Source organism: Hemiscyllium ocellatum, chromosome 28, assembly GCF_020745735.1.
Source record: "Hemiscyllium ocellatum isolate sHemOce1 chromosome 28, sHemOce1.pat.X.cur, whole genome shotgun sequence".
Classification (NCBI taxonomy): Eukaryota; Metazoa; Chordata; class Chondrichthyes; order Orectolobiformes; family Hemiscylliidae; genus Hemiscyllium; species Hemiscyllium ocellatum.
Window position 1 is genome coordinate 1,575,974 of NC_083428.1, and position 17,111 is coordinate 1,593,084.

Here is a 17,111-nt window from a genome sequence, read left to right on the forward strand (position 1 = left end):
TTTTTTGCCTTAAAGTTGCTGTAAAACCCCTGCTCTATTTGATGCTGACATTTATTTCTATTACCTTCCAGTTTCAGTTACAACTGTCTACTTCCTACAACCAACTTTCTGTCTTATTTCAGGTCTTTCTCAGGTTCCCACCCTTTCCAAACTAATTTAAACCCTTGATAGCAGCACCACTCTCACCATCAGGCCATAAGTTCCAGTACTGTTAAGGTTTAATCTCACAAATGGTTAAATCATAAGACAGTAGGCCTTGATGTTGGAGATTGTTTATTGATGTGGATAGAGAAGTGACTAATGGGCAGGAAACAAAGAGTGGGGATAAGGGTTTTATTTCCAGGTTGGTGACCTGTAACCAGTGGGGTTCCACAGGGATCAGTGCTCAGATTACAACAATTTACAATATATATTTATTATATTGGAGAGAGGAAGCAAAGGCACTGTATACACAAAAATTGGCATAAAAGCAAGAAATGTCAGGGATACTAGCAATTTACAGAGAGAATATCGATAGGTTAAAGTAAGCAAAAAGTTGGCAAAAGGAATAATAATGTGGGAAAATGCAAAGTTATTCATTTTGGAAGGGAGAACAAAAGAGTATTATTTAAATGTAGAAAAGCTGCAAAACAAAGGGACTTGGGGGAACTTGTGCATGCAACACAGAAAGCTCGCACACAGGGGCAGCATGTAATCAGCAAGGCTAATGGAATGCTGGCTCTTATTTCAAGGCAGTTGGTGTATAACTGTAGGGAAGTCTGACTACAAATGTACAAGGTGCTGGGGAGACCACATCTGGAGCACTGAGAGCAGTTTTGGTCCCCTTACTTAGGGAAAGATATCCCCATTTCATTGGAGGCAGTTCAGAGAAGGCTCATTAGGATGGTCCTTGGTATGGGAGGGGTTGTTACTTGATCAAAGATTAAACAGGTTGGGACTGACTGGAGTTTTGAAGAACGAGAGGTGATCTCATTGACACATAAAGATTCCTCAGAGGTTTGACAGAGTAAACACTGCATGGGAGAGTCTAGGACAAGATGGCAAAATCTCAGGACAAAGAGGTGTCAATATAAATCTGAGATGAGGAGAGGTTTATAAAATCATGAGGTTCATGGATAGGATAAATAGACAAAGTCTCTTCCCAGGAGGGCATAGACTTAGGGTGAGAGGGTAAAGATATAAAAGTGATCTAAGGGGCAAGATTTTCACAAGAGGGTGGTACGTGTATGGAATGAGCTGCCAGAGGATGTGGTGGAGGCTGGTACAATTGCAACATTTAAAAGGCATTTGGATGGGTATATGAATAGGAAGGGTTTGGAGGGATATGGGCCAGGTGCTGGCAGGTGGGACTAGATTGGGTTGAGATATCTGGTCAGCATGGACAAGTTGGACTGAAGGGTCTGTTTCCGTGCTGTACATCTCTATGACTTGTTTATGTGTATGATACTTGTTGCTATAGAGACTTTGGAGGCAGAGTCCTGGAATATACTTTAGGCTGAGATAGATCCTTGATCAGGAGAGGAATCAAGAGTTATGAGGAAAAGGCAGGGAAGGGGGCGCGATGAATGCCAGATCAGCCATGATCATATTGAATGGCTGTGCAGGCTTGAAGGGCTGAATGGCCTACTCCTGTTCAGGTCCTAATGCACCAGAAATCTAAACCCATTTGTCTTACATGATTTGTCCAGTCAAATGTTCACACACTCAATCTTTCCATTGCTTTTCCATGCTTGCACGTGATGTGGGGAGTAATTTTGAGTTTGGGGGAGGCAACAGTGTGCAATCTCACTGGGAGTATGAACGTATTCTAGAGCTCAAGGCTAATGCTTTGGAACATGGGTTAGAGCCCACACTGGGCGCTAGAGAAATGTAACATTCAGTGAATTAAAACGCAACAAAGAACTGCAGATGCTGGGAACCCAAAACAACCAAACAAATTACTGCAGAAATTCAGTAAGTCTGGCAGTATCCAGTCACTGGACCCGAAGCTCTGCTTTCTCTCCACAAATGCTGCCCAACCTGCAGAGTTCCTTCGGCAATTTCTGTTCTTGCTCCAGTGAATAACACTTACAATGTAAAGCTAATCTTACAGTAATGGTGACCAAGAACTATCAGCTGGCAGGAAAAACCCATCTGGTTCACCAATATATTTTAGGGAATGAAATCTGCCACTGTCACTTGGCCGGGCCTACGTGACTCCAGACCCAGAGCAATGTAGCTGATCCCTAACTACCCTGGGAAATGGTAAAACGAGTCACTCATTTTGAGGTACCTGTGGACGGACCATGAATGCTGACTTTGCCAGTGACATCCATATTCCAAGAAAGAATGAAAAGATTTCTGCATTAGAAGCCCTACATTTCAATTTTTTCCTAGTTTCTAAACTCAACTTTCAGATGTCACGGCCTTCCTGGATGTGATCTGCACTAACATGGACCTTGATGTTTGCCTGCTCACCTGGCCTGCAGATGCTCAGTGACATCAGGGAGGCAACATACCATCCTGGTGCCATGTCTGTAACCACAGAAACTTGCCCCCTATTGTAGCTCCTGCCATATGTTGCCCTTACCCTGCACTTGTGCGCAGCTAGGGCACACGTAGGTATTGCCACATGCCTCTGATAAACCATTGCCCTTTGTTTCCAAACTGGGAAACTAGTTGCTGAATTAGACCAAATGGACACCTGAACTACATCAAAACTGTCTGTAGACACCCATTCCCTTTCTCATCCTAATTGAGGTACAACCAACTCCCTAAACAATACTACTGAGGAGCTCTGTTGCCTTGGTGATGCACCACAGTGACTTCAGCTGTCACTAGAGTTCTAAGTTAAAATCACACAACACCAGATTATGATCTAACAGGTTTATTTACAAGCACAAGCATTCAGGACGTTCCAAAAGCTAGCACTTCCAAATAAACCTGTTAGACTACAATCTGACCTTGTTTGACTTTAACATTGTTCACCCCAGTCCAATATCGGCACCTCCACATGATGACTAGAGCTCTGAAGCACAGAACTCAAAATTTCTGCAGATGGTGACACTTTCTGGATGAACTGGTTGCGGCCATGTGCAGGGTCCACATTACAGGATGGATGTTCCCAGTCAGCCATGCCTTTAGAAGGATGGGGTGATGGGAGATGTGCATACTGAAGGTGACAGAGTGGATAATTCATTGAAGCCGACGCTGGTGAGCACAAACTTAACTTGATTGTGCTTCTGGGAGTCAAAGGAAGGGGTGCGGGCAGAAACACAGGAAGTGGGTCAGATATGGCAAAAACCCCACACAGGGAGGGAATTCTTGATTTGAGGATAAAGGATCTCTCAGGAGACAAATCACAGCCTCTCCACCAGCTCAGGCCTCCCAGGTAATAGTCAAATAAGTTGCTTAAGCATTCATTTCTTAACCATTGTATGCCTCACTAACATCAACCCTCCCATGTTCCCACCTCAGCAACTCCAATACCCAACTTCCAAAGTCCAGGAACAATCCATTTTTATTATTTTGAGTGAAAGTACAATGCTGTTTCCAAAGAGTGAGGGACAGTGCGACATGAGGAACAGGAATCGTGGATCTCTGCCACATCATACAGCGTGCAGTCCCAAACCCAGTCTGAACTAATCATGGGCAGGAGGCAGCACTCACCTCAGCATCCTTAAGCATAAAGTCACAGGATCCTCTTCCCTCCCCCAGAGAGGACCCTGCCTGGTAGGAATCAGGCACCCTCTCTTCAGTGAAACCCCTCTGTCAGGGGGAGAGCCCTTCCTCCAGTTAGACACCCACCTCCTTGGGCAGACCCACCCCTTCTGAAAGGAGTTTCTCTCTGGGGCTGAGGTAGAGTTTAATGTCGCGAAAATTTGGATAAAGGTAACCTCACAAATAACCCTTCCCACTTTGTGAAAACAACCAGACTCAGCACAGAATGGACACCAAAGGATTCTTTTTAAACATTGATCATTCAATAGATTTAGATCACAATTAAAATCACATCAATAGTTTCACACACGTTAAGAACAAAATGAACATTTCTCATTGTAACCAGGCAACAGAGCAGCAGCTAGCCTGCTACCAAGAGTTGGTAATCGATGTCTAGCACTTTCCCCCCACCTCTCTGCCGGCAGTCTGGGGTGCTTTCACATGGTCTCTCACCCTGTAGTATAACTCCAGTCCATGAAACCCTGCATCCCACCCAGAACAGTAAGGCTGCAGACTTGGCTGGGGGCTGCACTCCAGGCAGGCAGAATGTCCGCCCTCTTCCCAAAACAAATAAATAAAAGGAGAATGTTTTCCTGCTACTGCTGCATGGGGGAGGGAGGGTGGGAAATCTTCACATCGACCCTGCAGCTCCCACCCTCCACCCCTCCCAGTGCATACTCAAACTAAACCTGCTGCCTTGAGCAGCCAAGCATTTTAATTCTTCATTTAAAAAGCAACATCAAACACTTGCTCTGACGATGGGGCACGCAACAGGCTGAGGGACTGTAAATGCACAATTAGGGCTCGGATACCCCTGGGGGAGGGGGGGACTGGGTTACCCGGGGGGGGGGGGTTGCTGGGCTACCCCTGGGGGGGAGGGGGGGGGGGGGCTCGGTTACCCCTGGGGGGGGACTGGCTTACCCCTAGGGGAGGGGGCTGGGTAAGTGGGAGGCATTTCCGGGGAGGGGGGGTGGGGGCACGGCTATCCGAGTTCACCCCACCCCCGGCCGGGACGAAGTGAAACAGTGACCTCAGGAGGCAGACATCGGGCACTGCGCTGCCTGCTCAGCATTTACTGACGCTGCTCCAGCCTTTCCCAGTCAGGCACTGACTCCTACTGCCAGACTAACTGAGGTTCGCTGTACAGCCACTGCCCACAGTGACCCCTGGGGTAAACTCCCAACCCCCCAGGCTGTTGGCCTCTTTGCTAAATGCATGCAGCCCTGGGCTACAGTGAGGGGCGATAAGCTCAGCAGCAAGGTGACCAGCACCAACACATTCAGCCCTAAGACGTCCCCAAGAACCTACATCTCTTATTGATTTGCTTCAATACCACCATCACCAACCCCTCCCCAAATCCCACACTGAGAACAGCTAACATAGCTTTAACCATGGATTTGTCAGGAAGGTGGCTGGGCACTGACATGTGGGCATGGGGAATGGTTCCAGTAAACCCTCCACTGGTCACTCTCGGTCGTTTCAGCTCCCACACACTCACTCTACTCACCATCCTGAAGCTAAACAAGACAAAAACATCGCTTAGATGAAGATGATAACTAGTTCAAAGTCCAAGGAGATGCTTATAGATACAAATCCAACTATAAAATATTATCCGAAGGGCAGTTTGAAATTTCCAGTAAGACACTAATTCAAACACAGTGATAGATTTGTAAGGGAAAGAGTCTGAAATTTGAAATCATTCCATAATCCTGTCATAAAATAAACCCCTGAACATCAGGCAGTTAATACATCAACACAACACATTTGTTTCTGCTTTTCTAGAATCTGATCCTTAGCCCACTCCTCTTTCTCACTCAAGAGGACAAGGTACAATATCACTTCATACACAACATAGCCTCAGAGAAAGTTAGACACGAGTTCAAACAAATGTCACTGTGAACATTACAGAAACAGAACAGTCTTGTGTACTGAGGTACAGGTTCCTGACACCAAGAACCCTTTCAATGAGCCTTCTCAATGCAGCCCGAGTGAACTCAGTTCAGTTGTGAACGAGTGGCAGTTTGAACACAACCTGGACTGGCTTCAGTTCACAAAGATACATTGGATACTTTTATTTACATTTCAGTTTGTGGTTTTGTCTCAGTTTTGTAAGTTCATAGCCTCAATCCTCAATAACTTGGCTCCTGTACATTGAGTACAGAAATGCTGAACACCAGGTACAGACTAGAACAAAGCCTCACATTAATACAGCACAGCTCACAAACAGTCCCAATGTTTACTACAGGCTGAAGCTGCAAATTGAGAAAACAACAGGTTTTAGGACTTAATGACTCCAAGGGTTCACTGAAATCTGGACCGTGGGGGGATCTGGAGGAGTTTGAATTGGTGATACCAGTTGAACTGCTTCAGAATTGAGTGATGCCTCCAACGGATGCAGATTCCACTGTAACAGCAGCTCATCCTGAAATTGGACTGTTCAGGTCAATGCAGAACCTCACAATTTGAAAGATTCACAAACCCTCACTGTTTTTCGTATATTTCGCAAAGGTTTCAGCAGACATATACCATGTGTAAGAGGCGAACAACATCTTTAAGCTTGTTTCTCTTTCAGGAGATAGGGAGAGAAGAGGGGCAATGGCTGGAGACCATGTGAGTTATCACTTACCAGTCCTGCTGTCCTGTAGCCCAGTTGCTTCAGTCCATATCCTGCTCATAGGATCTCAGTGCACACATCAGCAAGCTGTGCATTACAAAAAATATATCATGCAGTGTAACAAAGTCTGACCAATCTGTGGCGAGATACTGGGGATGCAAAAACGGTAAATGGTGGCAGGGAATGGGTAGGGAGGTGAAAAGGAGAGAATGGGGTCAAGAATCACAAGTAGATTCACGCCAAGTGCATTTCATCATTGATAATACTGGCTGTGGTCAGCAGATTGGTGGCTGCAACGATTATTCTCTTATACAGGAGTCAAGCAGCTAACGCAATCATCTCACCAGCCTTAAACATCATGTATGGAGCAGACATGGCCACGCAGTACACTTATGACTGCGGTGTGAGAGTGTGTAAGCACGAGTGTGTACTGAAGGTCTCACGGTGACGGAGGGCAGCGACTGTACTGCACGCGGTATCTATTGACTGGAATCTCATGAATGGTGTCAGATTCACAAATGGTTTTACAAGGGATCAGGTCTTCAACATCCTCGCCCATCAGCCAATCCTGGACAAGCTCGCCCATTTCGTCAGTCACATGATCCTCCAGCCAGCGGTTATGCCATTCCAGGAACTGCTGGTGCTGGTGTCGGGTAACCTGGCACTGAGACTAGGGGAGGGTAGAGAGAGGGCAGGCAGGAGAGAGAGGCGAGACACAAGGAGAGAGGGAAGAGTGGGAGGGATGGGGGAAAATAGAGAAGGATGAGGGAAACAGAGAGGAGCAAGGTTAGTGGAAAGAGAGAAAGTTCCAAGGTAAGGATGTTAGGAAGTTAAAGTAAAGACAGAGAGAACGGCATGAATGAATTAATGGTTGTACCGTAACCACAGAATCATGACAGCATGCACCCCACTTTTAAATGTTTGTAACAGGCTAAATAACCATGCAGTGCGACAGAGCTATAGACAGCAGACACATATGCACATGACTAACAGGAGACATAACAGATACTGCTTGTTGAGGTGAAAGCACCAGGAACAGGGCAAATTCCATTTCACATAATCCACTGTCCAAGGACAGGGATAGCATGGGGCTGGATGCAGAGTAAAGCTCCTTCTATATGGTCCCCATCTAACACTCCTGGGACAGGGCTACATGCAGAGCAAAGCTGTCCAGATGAGTGTTGGGCTCTAACTCAGAATTTTTCATGGCTCTGACAAGTCTCTAAGTCAGATCCCCATTTAGGGCAGTCATTCAGTGGACCCTCACACATTGGATCTTGAGATTCACTGGTTTCTAAAACTGCTCCAAAACAGTGGCCCTGACACTAACTCTTATTTCGGGCTGGCAACAGAGAATAACAGCAAGTGAGACAGCAGCTACTAACCATTGCAGCTACAACCCAGGCTGCAAGGGGAAGGAATTAAAGAGAATATCCATTATATCCCAACTTCACATCATGCTGAGAGAGAGTGAGTGAGCGAAAGCAAGAATGAGAGCATGAGACGGATGGACAGTTACCTCACGAGCCCTGTGCAACGCCCCACAGCGATACATGAAGTCTTCAGAGTTCATGACGTACACAAGTTTGTGAGTGTTCAGCTTAAACTTGCAGTCAATGTTGTTTGAGTTCTCCACCCCAACACAGCATTGCTTGTTGTTCCTACTCTCATTTCGCATTGACAGAAACTGCTTCTGTTGCCATTTTCGAAATTTTCGAAGGTTTCTGCAAAACATCAAAGCCATTTTAACATCAATGAAATTGCTGAACTAAAACAGACTGAACAGTTTCCATGCCCATCTTGTCAAAACTATGTCTAGATTGAGGGGCACTGTAAGAATGAAGACTTGCTCTTTTAGGATAGAGATGAGGAGAATTGTTTTCTCTCATACAGTTGTGTGAATTTGGATCTCTGCTTCAGAAGACACTGGAGGTGGGGGGTGGGGGTAGGGGTAGGGGAAGGGGTGGGGGTAGGGGTAGGGGTAGGGGGGGGGGGGGGGGGGGGGGAGGGGGGGTGGGGGTGGGAGGAGTGGGGTGGCAATGGATATTTTTAAGCTGGAGGTAGATGGATTGCCCTGTCTCACAGGAATCTAAGGTCTTAACGGAGCAGATAGAAATGCGGAATTTGAGATATGAGCCATGAATGGCAGAGCAGGGCTTGAGGGGCTGAATGGCCGACTATGCCCCGAATGTGTGTGCTTAACTATTGCTGTTTTTCCACATCTCCAACATGACCATTCAAAGACATCAGGATTCAAGAATACAGGAGAACCTCAATTATCCGAAAGAGATGGGCGGACACTATTTCATTCGGATAACTGACTGTTCGGAAAATCAATTAAATGTCTTGCCTCTGGGACTCGGAGTTTTTAAAGTCGGTTCTGCATTCAGGAGATTGCAGCGACACACAGCGCACGAGACTCCTCCCCCCAACCCCATCCAATACCCACCACCAACCACACCCCTCTCCCCCCTCCAACCCCGTCCGGCACATCGCCCTCCCCGCCCCCCACCTCCAACTCTGTCCGACACCCCCCCAACCCTGTCCGACAGATCCCCTCCCCCCAACCCCCTCCGACACTCCCCTCTCCCCCGACCCCCTCCGACACCCCCCTCTCCCCCGACCCCCACCCTCTCCCCCGACCCCCTCCGACACCCCCCTCTCCCCCGACCCCCACCCTCTCCCCCGACCCCCTCCGACACCCCCCTCTCCCCCGACCCCCACCCTCTCCCCCGACCCCCTCCGACACCCCCCTCTCCCCCGACCCCCTCCGACACCCCCCTCTCCCCCGACCCCCTCCGACCCCCACCCTCTCCCCCGACCCCCTCCGACCCCCACCCTCTCCCCCGACCCCTTCCGACCCCCACCCTCTCCCCCGACCCCCACCCTCTCACCCGACCCCCACCCTCTCCCCCGACCCCCACCGACAACCCCCTCTCCCCCGACCCCCACCCTCTCCCCCGACCCCCTCCGACACCCCCCTCTCCCCGACCCCCTCCGACACCCCCCTCTCCCCCGACCCCCTCCGACACCCCCCTCTCCCCGACCCCCTCCGACACCCCCCTCTCCCCCTCTCCCCGCCCTCTCCCCCGACCCCCTCCGACACCCCCCTCTCCCCCGACCCCCTCCGACACCCCCCTCTCCCCGACCCCCACCCTCTCCCCCGACCCCTTCCGACCCCCACCCTCTCCCCCGACCCCCACCCTCTCACCCGACCCCCACCCTCTCCCCCGACCCCCACCGACACCCCCCCTCTCCCCCGACCCCCACCCTCTCCCCCGACCCCCTCCGACACCCCCCTCTCCCCGACCCCCTCCGACACACCCCTCTCCCCCGACCCCCTCCGACACCCCCCTCTCCCCCGACCCCCTCCGACACCCCCCTCTCCCCCTCTCCCCGCCCTCTCCCCCGACCCCCTCCGACACCCCCCTCTCCCCCGACCCCCTCCGACACCCCACTCTCCCCCGACCCCCTCCGACACCCCCCTCTCCCCCGACCCCCTCCGACACCCCCCTCTCCCCCGACCCCCTCCGACACCCCCCTCTCCCCCGACCCCCTCCGACACCCCCCTCTCCCCGACCCCCTCCGACACCCCCCTCTCCCCCGACCCCCTCCGACACCCCCCTCTCCCCGACCCCCTCCGACACCCCCCTCTCCCCCGACCCCCTCCGACACCCCCCTCTCCCCGACCCCCTCCGACACCCCCCTCTCCCCCGACCCCCTCCGACACCCCCCTCTCCCCCGACCCCCTCCGACACCCCCCCTCCCCCGACCCCCTCCGACACCCCCCTCTCCCCCGACCCCCTCCGACACCCCCCTCTCCCCCGACCCCCTCCGACACCCCCCTCTCCCCCGACCCCCTCCGACACCCCCCTCTCCCCCGACCCCCTCCGACACCCCCCTCTCCCCCGACCCCCTCCGACACCCCCCTCTCCCCCCTCCGACAACCCCCTCTCCCGCCGGCCCCCTCCGACACCCCCCTCTCCCCCCTCCGACAACCCCCTCTCCCGCCGGCCCCCTCCGACAACCCCCTCTCCCGCCGGCCCCCTCCGACACCCCCCTCTCCCCCCTCCGACACCCCCCTCTCCCCCCTCCGACAACCCCCCTCTCCCGCCGACCCCCTCCGACACCCCCCTCTCCCCCCTCCGACAACCCCCCTCTCCCCCGACCCCCTCCGACACCCCCCTCTCCCCCCACCCCCTCCGACACCCCCCTCTCCCCCGACCCCCTCCGACACCCCCCTCTCCCCCGACCCCCTCCGACACCCCCCTCTCCCCCGACCCCCTCCGACACCCCCCTCTCCCCCGACCCCCTCCGACACCCCCCTCTCCCGCCGGCCCCCTCCGACACCCCCCTCTCCCCCCTCCGACAACCCCCCTCTCCCGCCGACCCCCTCCGACACCCCCCTCTCCCCCCTCCGACAACCCCCCTCTCCCCCCGACCCCCTCCGACAACCCCCCTCTCCCCCCGACCCCCTCCGACAACCCCCGACCCCCCCCTCTCCCCCCTCCGACAACCCCACTCTCCCCCCGACCCCCTCCGACACCCCCCTCTCCCCCCTCCGACACCCCCCTCTACCCCCTCGACCCCCTCCGACACCCCCCTCTCCCCCCTCCGACACCCCCCTCTACCCCCTCCGACAACCCCCCTCTCCCCCCGACCCCCTCTGACACCCCCCTCTCCCCCCCCCGACCCCCTCCGACACCCCCCTCTCCCCCCTCCGACAACCCCCCTCTCCCCCCGACCCCCTCCGACAACCCCCCTCTCCCCCCTCCGACAACCCCCCTCTCCCCCCGACCCCCTCCGACAACCCCACTCTCCCCCCGACCCCCTCCGACAAACCCACTCTCCCCCCGACCCCCTCCGACAACCCCCCTCTCCCCCCTCCGACAACCCCCTCTCCCCCCGACCCCCTCCGACACCCCCCTCTCCCCCGACCCCCTCCGACACCCCACTCTCCCCCGACCCCCTCCGACACCCCACTCTCCCCCGACCCCCTCCGACACCCCACTCTCCCCCGACCCCCTCCGACACCCCCCTCTCCCCCGACCCCCTCCGACACCCCCCTCTCCCCCCGACCCCCTCCGACACCCCCCCTCTCCCCTCGAACCCCTCCGACAACCCCCCTCTCCCCCCGACCCCCTCCGACACCCCCCTCTCCCCCCTCCGACAACCCCCCTCTCCCCCGACACCCTCCGACAACCCCCCTCTCCCCCGACCCCCTCCGACACCCCCCCTCCGAAAACCCCCCTCTCCCCCCGACCCCCTCCGACAACCCCCCTCTCCCCGCTCCGACAACCCCCCTCTCCCCCCGACACCCTCCGACACCCCCCTCTCCCCCCTCCGACAACCCCCCTCTCCCCCCTCCGACAACCCCCCTCTCCCCCCGACCCCCTCCGACACCCCCCTCTGCCCCCTCCGACAACCCCCCTCTCCCCCTGACCCCCTCCGACACCCTCCTCTCCCCCCTCCGACACCCCCCTCTCCCCCCTCCGACACCCCCTCTCCCCCCTCCGACAACCCCCCTCTCCCCCCGACCGCCTCCGACAACCCCCCTCTCCCCCCTCCGACAACCCCCCTCTCCCCCCGACCCCCTCCGACACCCCCCTCTGCCCCCTCCGACAACCCCCCTCTCCCCCCGACCCCCTCCGACACCCCCCTCTGCCCCCTCCGACAACCCCCCTCTCCCCCTGACCCCCTCCGACACCCCCCTCTCCCCCCTCCGACAACCCCCCTCTCCCCCCTCCGACAACCCCCCTCTCCCCCCTCCGACAACCCCCCTCTCCCTCCGACAACCCCCCTCTCCCCGACCCCCTCCGACAACCCCCCTCTCCCCGACCCCCTCCGACAACCCCCCTCTCCCCCCGACCCCCTCCGACAACCCCCCTCTCCCCCCTCCGACAACCCCCCTCTCCCCCCTCCGACAACCCCCCTCTCCCCCCTCCGACAACCCCCCTCTCCCCCCTCCGACAACCCCCCTCTCCCCCCGACCCCCTCCGACAACCCCCCTCTCCCCCCGACCCCCTCCGACAACCCCCCTCTCCCCCCTCCGACAACCCCCCTCACCCCCCGACCCCCTCCGACAACCCCCCTCTCCCCCCGACCCCCTCCGACAACCCCCCTCTCCCCCCTCCGACAACCCCCCTCTCCCCCCTCCGACAACCCCCCTCTCCCCCCGACCCCCTCCGACAACCCCCCTCTCCCCCCGACCCCCTCCGACAACCCCCCTCACCCCCCGACCCCCTCCGACAACCCCCCTCTCCCCCCTCCGACAACCCCCCTCACCCCCCGACCCCCTCCGACAACCCCCCTCTCCCCCCGACCCCCTCCGACACCCCCCTCTCCCCCCTCCGACAACCCCCCTCTCCCCCCTCCGACAACCCCCCTCTCCCCCCTCCGACAACCCCCCTCACCCCCCGACCCCCTCCGACAACCCCCCTCTCCCCCCGACCCCCTCCGACACCCCCCTCTCCCCCCTCCGACAACCCCCCTCTCCCCCCGACCCCCTCCGACAACCCCCCCGACCCCCTCCGACAACCCCCCTCTCCCCCCTCCGACAACCCCCCTCTCCCCCCTCCGACAACCCCCCTCTCCCCCCGACCCCCTCCGACAACCCCCCTCACCCCCCGACCCCCTCCGACAACCCCCCTCTCCCCCCTCCGACAACCCCCCTCACCCCCCGACCCCCTCCGACAACCCCCCTCTCCCCCCGACCCCCTCCGACACCCCCCTCTCCCCCCTCCGACAACCCCCCTCTCCCCCCTCCGACAACCCCCCTCTCCCCCCTCCGACAACCCCCCTCACCCCCCGACCCCCTCCGACAACCCCCCTCACCCCCCGACCCCCTCCGACAACCCCCCTCTCCCCCCGACCCCCTCCGACACCCCCCTCTCCCCCCTCCGACAACCCCCCTCTCCCCCCTCCGACAACCCCCCTCTCCCCCCTCCGACAACCCCCCTCTCCCCCCTCCGACAACCCCCCTCTCCCCCCTCCGACAACCCCCCTCTCCCCCCTCCGACAACCCCCCTCTCCCCCCTCCGACAACTCCCCTCTCCCCCCGACCCCCTCCGACAACCCCCCTCTCCCCCCGACCCCCTCCGACAACCCCCCTCTCCCCCCTCCGACAACCCCCCTCTCCCCCCTCTCCCCCCTCCGACAACCCCCCTCTCCCCCCGACCCCCTCCGACAACCCCCCTCTCCCCGACCCCCTCCGACAACCCCTCTCTCCCCGACCCCCTCCGACAACCCCCCTCTCCCCCCGACCCCCTCCGACAACCCCCCTCTCCCCGACCACCTCCGACAACCCCTCTCTCCCCCCTCCGACAACCCCCCTCTCCCCCCTCCGACAACCCCCCTCTCCCCCCGACCCCCTCCGACAACCCCCCTCTCCCCCCTCCGACAACCCCCCTCTCCCCCCGACCCCCTCCGACAACCCCCCTCTCCCCCCTCCGACAACTCCCCTCTCCCCCCCGACCCCCTCCGACAACCCCCCTCTCCCCCGACCCCCTCCGACAACCCCCCTCTCCCCCCGACCCCCTCCGACAACCCCCCTCTCCCCCCGACCCCCTCCGACAACCCCCCTCTCCCCCCGACCCCCTCCGACAACCCCCCTCTCTCCCCGACCCCCTCCGACAACCCCTCTCTCCCCGACCCCCTCCGACAACCCCTCTCTCCCCCGACCCCCTCCGACAACCCCTCTCTCCCCGACCCCCTCCGACAACCCCTCTCTCCCCGACCCCCTCCGACAACCCCCCTCTCCCCCCGACCCCCTCCGACAACCCCCCTCTCCCCCCGACCCCCTCCGACAACCCCCCTCTCCCCCCGACCCCCTCCGACAACCCCCCTCTCCCCCCGACCCCCTCCGACAACCCCCCTCTCCCCCCGACCCCCTCCGACAACCCCCCTCTCCCCCCGACCCCCTCCGACAACCCCCCTCTCCCCCCGACCCCCTCCGACACCCCCCTCTCCCCCTCTCCCCCCTCCGACAACCCCCCTCTCCCTCCGACCCCCTCCGACAACCCCCCTCTCCCCCCGACCCCCTCCGACAACCCCCCTCTCCCCCCGACCCCCTCCGACAACCCCCCTCTCCCCCCGACCCCCTCCGACACCCCCCTCTCCCCCCTCCGACAACCCCCCTCTCCCCCCTCCGACAACCCCCCTCTCCCTCCGACCCCCTCCGACAACCCCCCTCTCCCCCCGACCCCCTCCGACAACCCCCCTCTCCCCCCTCCGACAACCCCCCTCTCCCCCCTCCGACAACCCCCCTCTCCCCCCTCCGACAACCCCCCTCTCCCCCCGACCCCCTCCGACAACCCCCCTCTCCCCCCTCCGACAACCCCCCTCTCCCCCCGACCCCCTCCGACAACCCCCCTCTCCCCCCTCCGACAACTCCCCTCTCCCCCCCGACCCCCTCCGACAACCCCCCTCTCCCCCGACCCCCTCCGACAACCCCCCTCTCCCCCCGACCCCCTCCAACAACCCCCCTCTCCCCCCGACCCCCTCCGACAACCCCCCTCTCCCCCCGACCCCCTCCGACAACCCCCCTCTCCCCCCGACCCCCTCCGACAACCCCCCTCTCCCCCCGACCCCCTCCGACAACCCCCCTCTCCCCCCGACCCCCTCCGACAACCCCTCTCTCCCCGACCCCCTCCGACAACCCCTCTCTCCCCGACCCCCTCCGACAACCCCCCTCTCCCCCCTCTCCCCGACCCCCTATAACACCCCCCTCTCCCCCAACCCCCTCCGGCACCCCCCTCTCCCCCAACCTCCTCCAACACACGCCCCTGCCCCCAAACCCCTCCGACACCATACCGCCCCACCCCCCAACCCCCTCCGGCACACGGCCCCTCCCCCCCTCTGACACACCGCCCCTCCCCCCACCCCCTCCAACACACTGCCCCACCCCCTCCGACACCCCACCCTATCCCCCACCCCCTCCGACACACCGACCCTCTCCGCAACCCCCTCCAACACCCCACACCCCCACTCCCTCCCACACCCCACCCCCGGGGGTGGGAGGTCAGTCATTTCGAATCGGTGCCTGTTTAATCACTGTCAACAAAAGACGCGGTCACTGCTGAAAACACGTCTTTGATGTTTCTATCAGGACCTCAAGAACTCCTTCGGATAATCGAGATTCCTCTGTACCAGTATTCCAAAGTCAGAATCAGAAGTAAAATGTAACATCCTCTTTATTTTGGACTGTACACATTAGTCAGGAATCACGTGCTGATTATTCTCTGCACAGGACAGAAAACAAACACAATTTCCTTCACAGACAAAGGCCAGGATAGCTGTGAGTGAACTCACCTGGGTAAAAATACTGGCTTGTAAAAGAATCCGTCTGTCTGATCAAACTGCATTGCCTCTGGGCCTGCATACTGCTCCATATAGCTTGTTAAATTCTGCCAATGAGAAAGGTGAAGAGAATTACAATCCATGTTGATATTTTAAAATGTGTTTATGGGATTTGGATGTGGTTGGCAAGGCCAGCGTTTATTGGCCAGTCCTAGTTCACTTGAGAAGCTGGTGGTGAGCTGCTTTGTTCAACCCCCTGATGCCCATGTGGTGCAAGGTCACTCAGTGCTGTTAGGAAGGTTTTTATACCCAGCAACAGTGAAGGGACAGCAACGTATTTCTCAGTAAGGTGATGGCCTAATGGTATGATCACTCAACTATTAATCCGGAAGACCCCAGATAATCCTCTGGGGACCACGGTTTGAATCCCGCCATGGTAAAGGGTGAAATTTGATTTCAATAAAAATCTGGAGCGAAAAGTCCAATGAAGATGATAAACTGTTGCTGATTGCAGTTAAAACCCATCTGGTTTAGGAATGCCCTTTTAACTGGACATAAACTGCTGCCCTTACTTGGCCTGGCCTAAACATGAATATAATGTGAATGACTCTAATCATGAGGCAGGGGAAGAAAGAAAGGTTTTCATGGGCAGCTGGAAATGTAGAGCTTGAAACACACGGACCATGACATTACTGAGTGGTGCAGCAGACTAGAGGGGCTGAATGGCCTACGCCTGCTCTTAATGTGTGAATTTATATGTCAACTATTTCAGCCTTTCCACATCTCCAACATTACCATTGAAAGATATCAGGACCCAAGGAATACCCCTCTGGGTGATCAGGGATGGGCAATAAATGCTGACCAAGCCTGTGATACCCACATCCCACAAATGATTAATAACAGATGTGGTGTATATGGATTTTAGCAAGGCATTCGATAAGGTTCCCCATGGTAGGCTAATGCAAAAACTACGGAGGTGTGGCATTGAGGGTGGATTAGAGGTTTGGATTAGGAATTGGCTGGCTGGAAGGAGACAGAGGGTAGTTGTTGATGGTATAGGTTCATCTTGGAGTGCAGTTACTACCGGTGTTCCGCAAGGATCTGTTTTGGGACCATTGCTGTTTGTCATTTTTATAAATGACCTAGAGGAGGGGCTTGAAGGCTGGGTGAGCAAGTTTGCGGATGATACGAAAGTCGGTGGAGCTGTGGACAGCGAAGAAGGATGTGGCAGGTTACAGCGGGATATAGATAAGTTGTAGAGCTGGGTAGAAAGGTGGCAAATGGAGTTCAATGTAGCTAAGTGTGAAGTCATTCACTTTGGTAGGAGTAACAAGAAGATGGATTACTGGGCTAATGGTAGGCTACTTGGTAGTGTGGATGAGCAGAGGGACCTTGGTGTCCATGTACACAGATCTCTGAGAGTTGCCACCCAGGTAAATAGTGTTGTGAAGGAGGCATGTAATGTCATGGTCCATGTGTTTCAAGCTCTACATTTCCAGCT

At 57.5% G+C, this 17,111-nt stretch overlaps 1 protein-coding gene across 3 annotated transcripts in view; it reads right to left on the bottom strand.

Annotated features, from left to right (window-relative positions):
* Nucleotides 1-256: 256 nt before the first annotated feature.
* Nucleotides 257-17,111, bottom strand: part of sin3b (SIN3 transcription regulator family member B) — a 76,265-nt gene continuing 59,410 nt past the window's right edge. For all 3 annotated transcript variants that reach the window (XM_060846622.1, XM_060846623.1, XM_060846621.1), the window contains exons 18-20: nucleotides 15,623-15,717; nucleotides 7,833-8,037; nucleotides 257-6,983 (exon numbers count right to left, since the gene is read on the bottom strand). In XM_060846622.1, coding sequence (XP_060702605.1) covers nucleotides 6,753-6,983; nucleotides 7,833-8,037; nucleotides 15,623-15,717 — 531 coding nt within the window. In that variant the 3' untranslated portion in view covers nucleotides 257-6,752. The remainder of the gene's footprint in view (nucleotides 6,984-7,832; nucleotides 8,038-15,622; nucleotides 15,718-17,111) is intronic.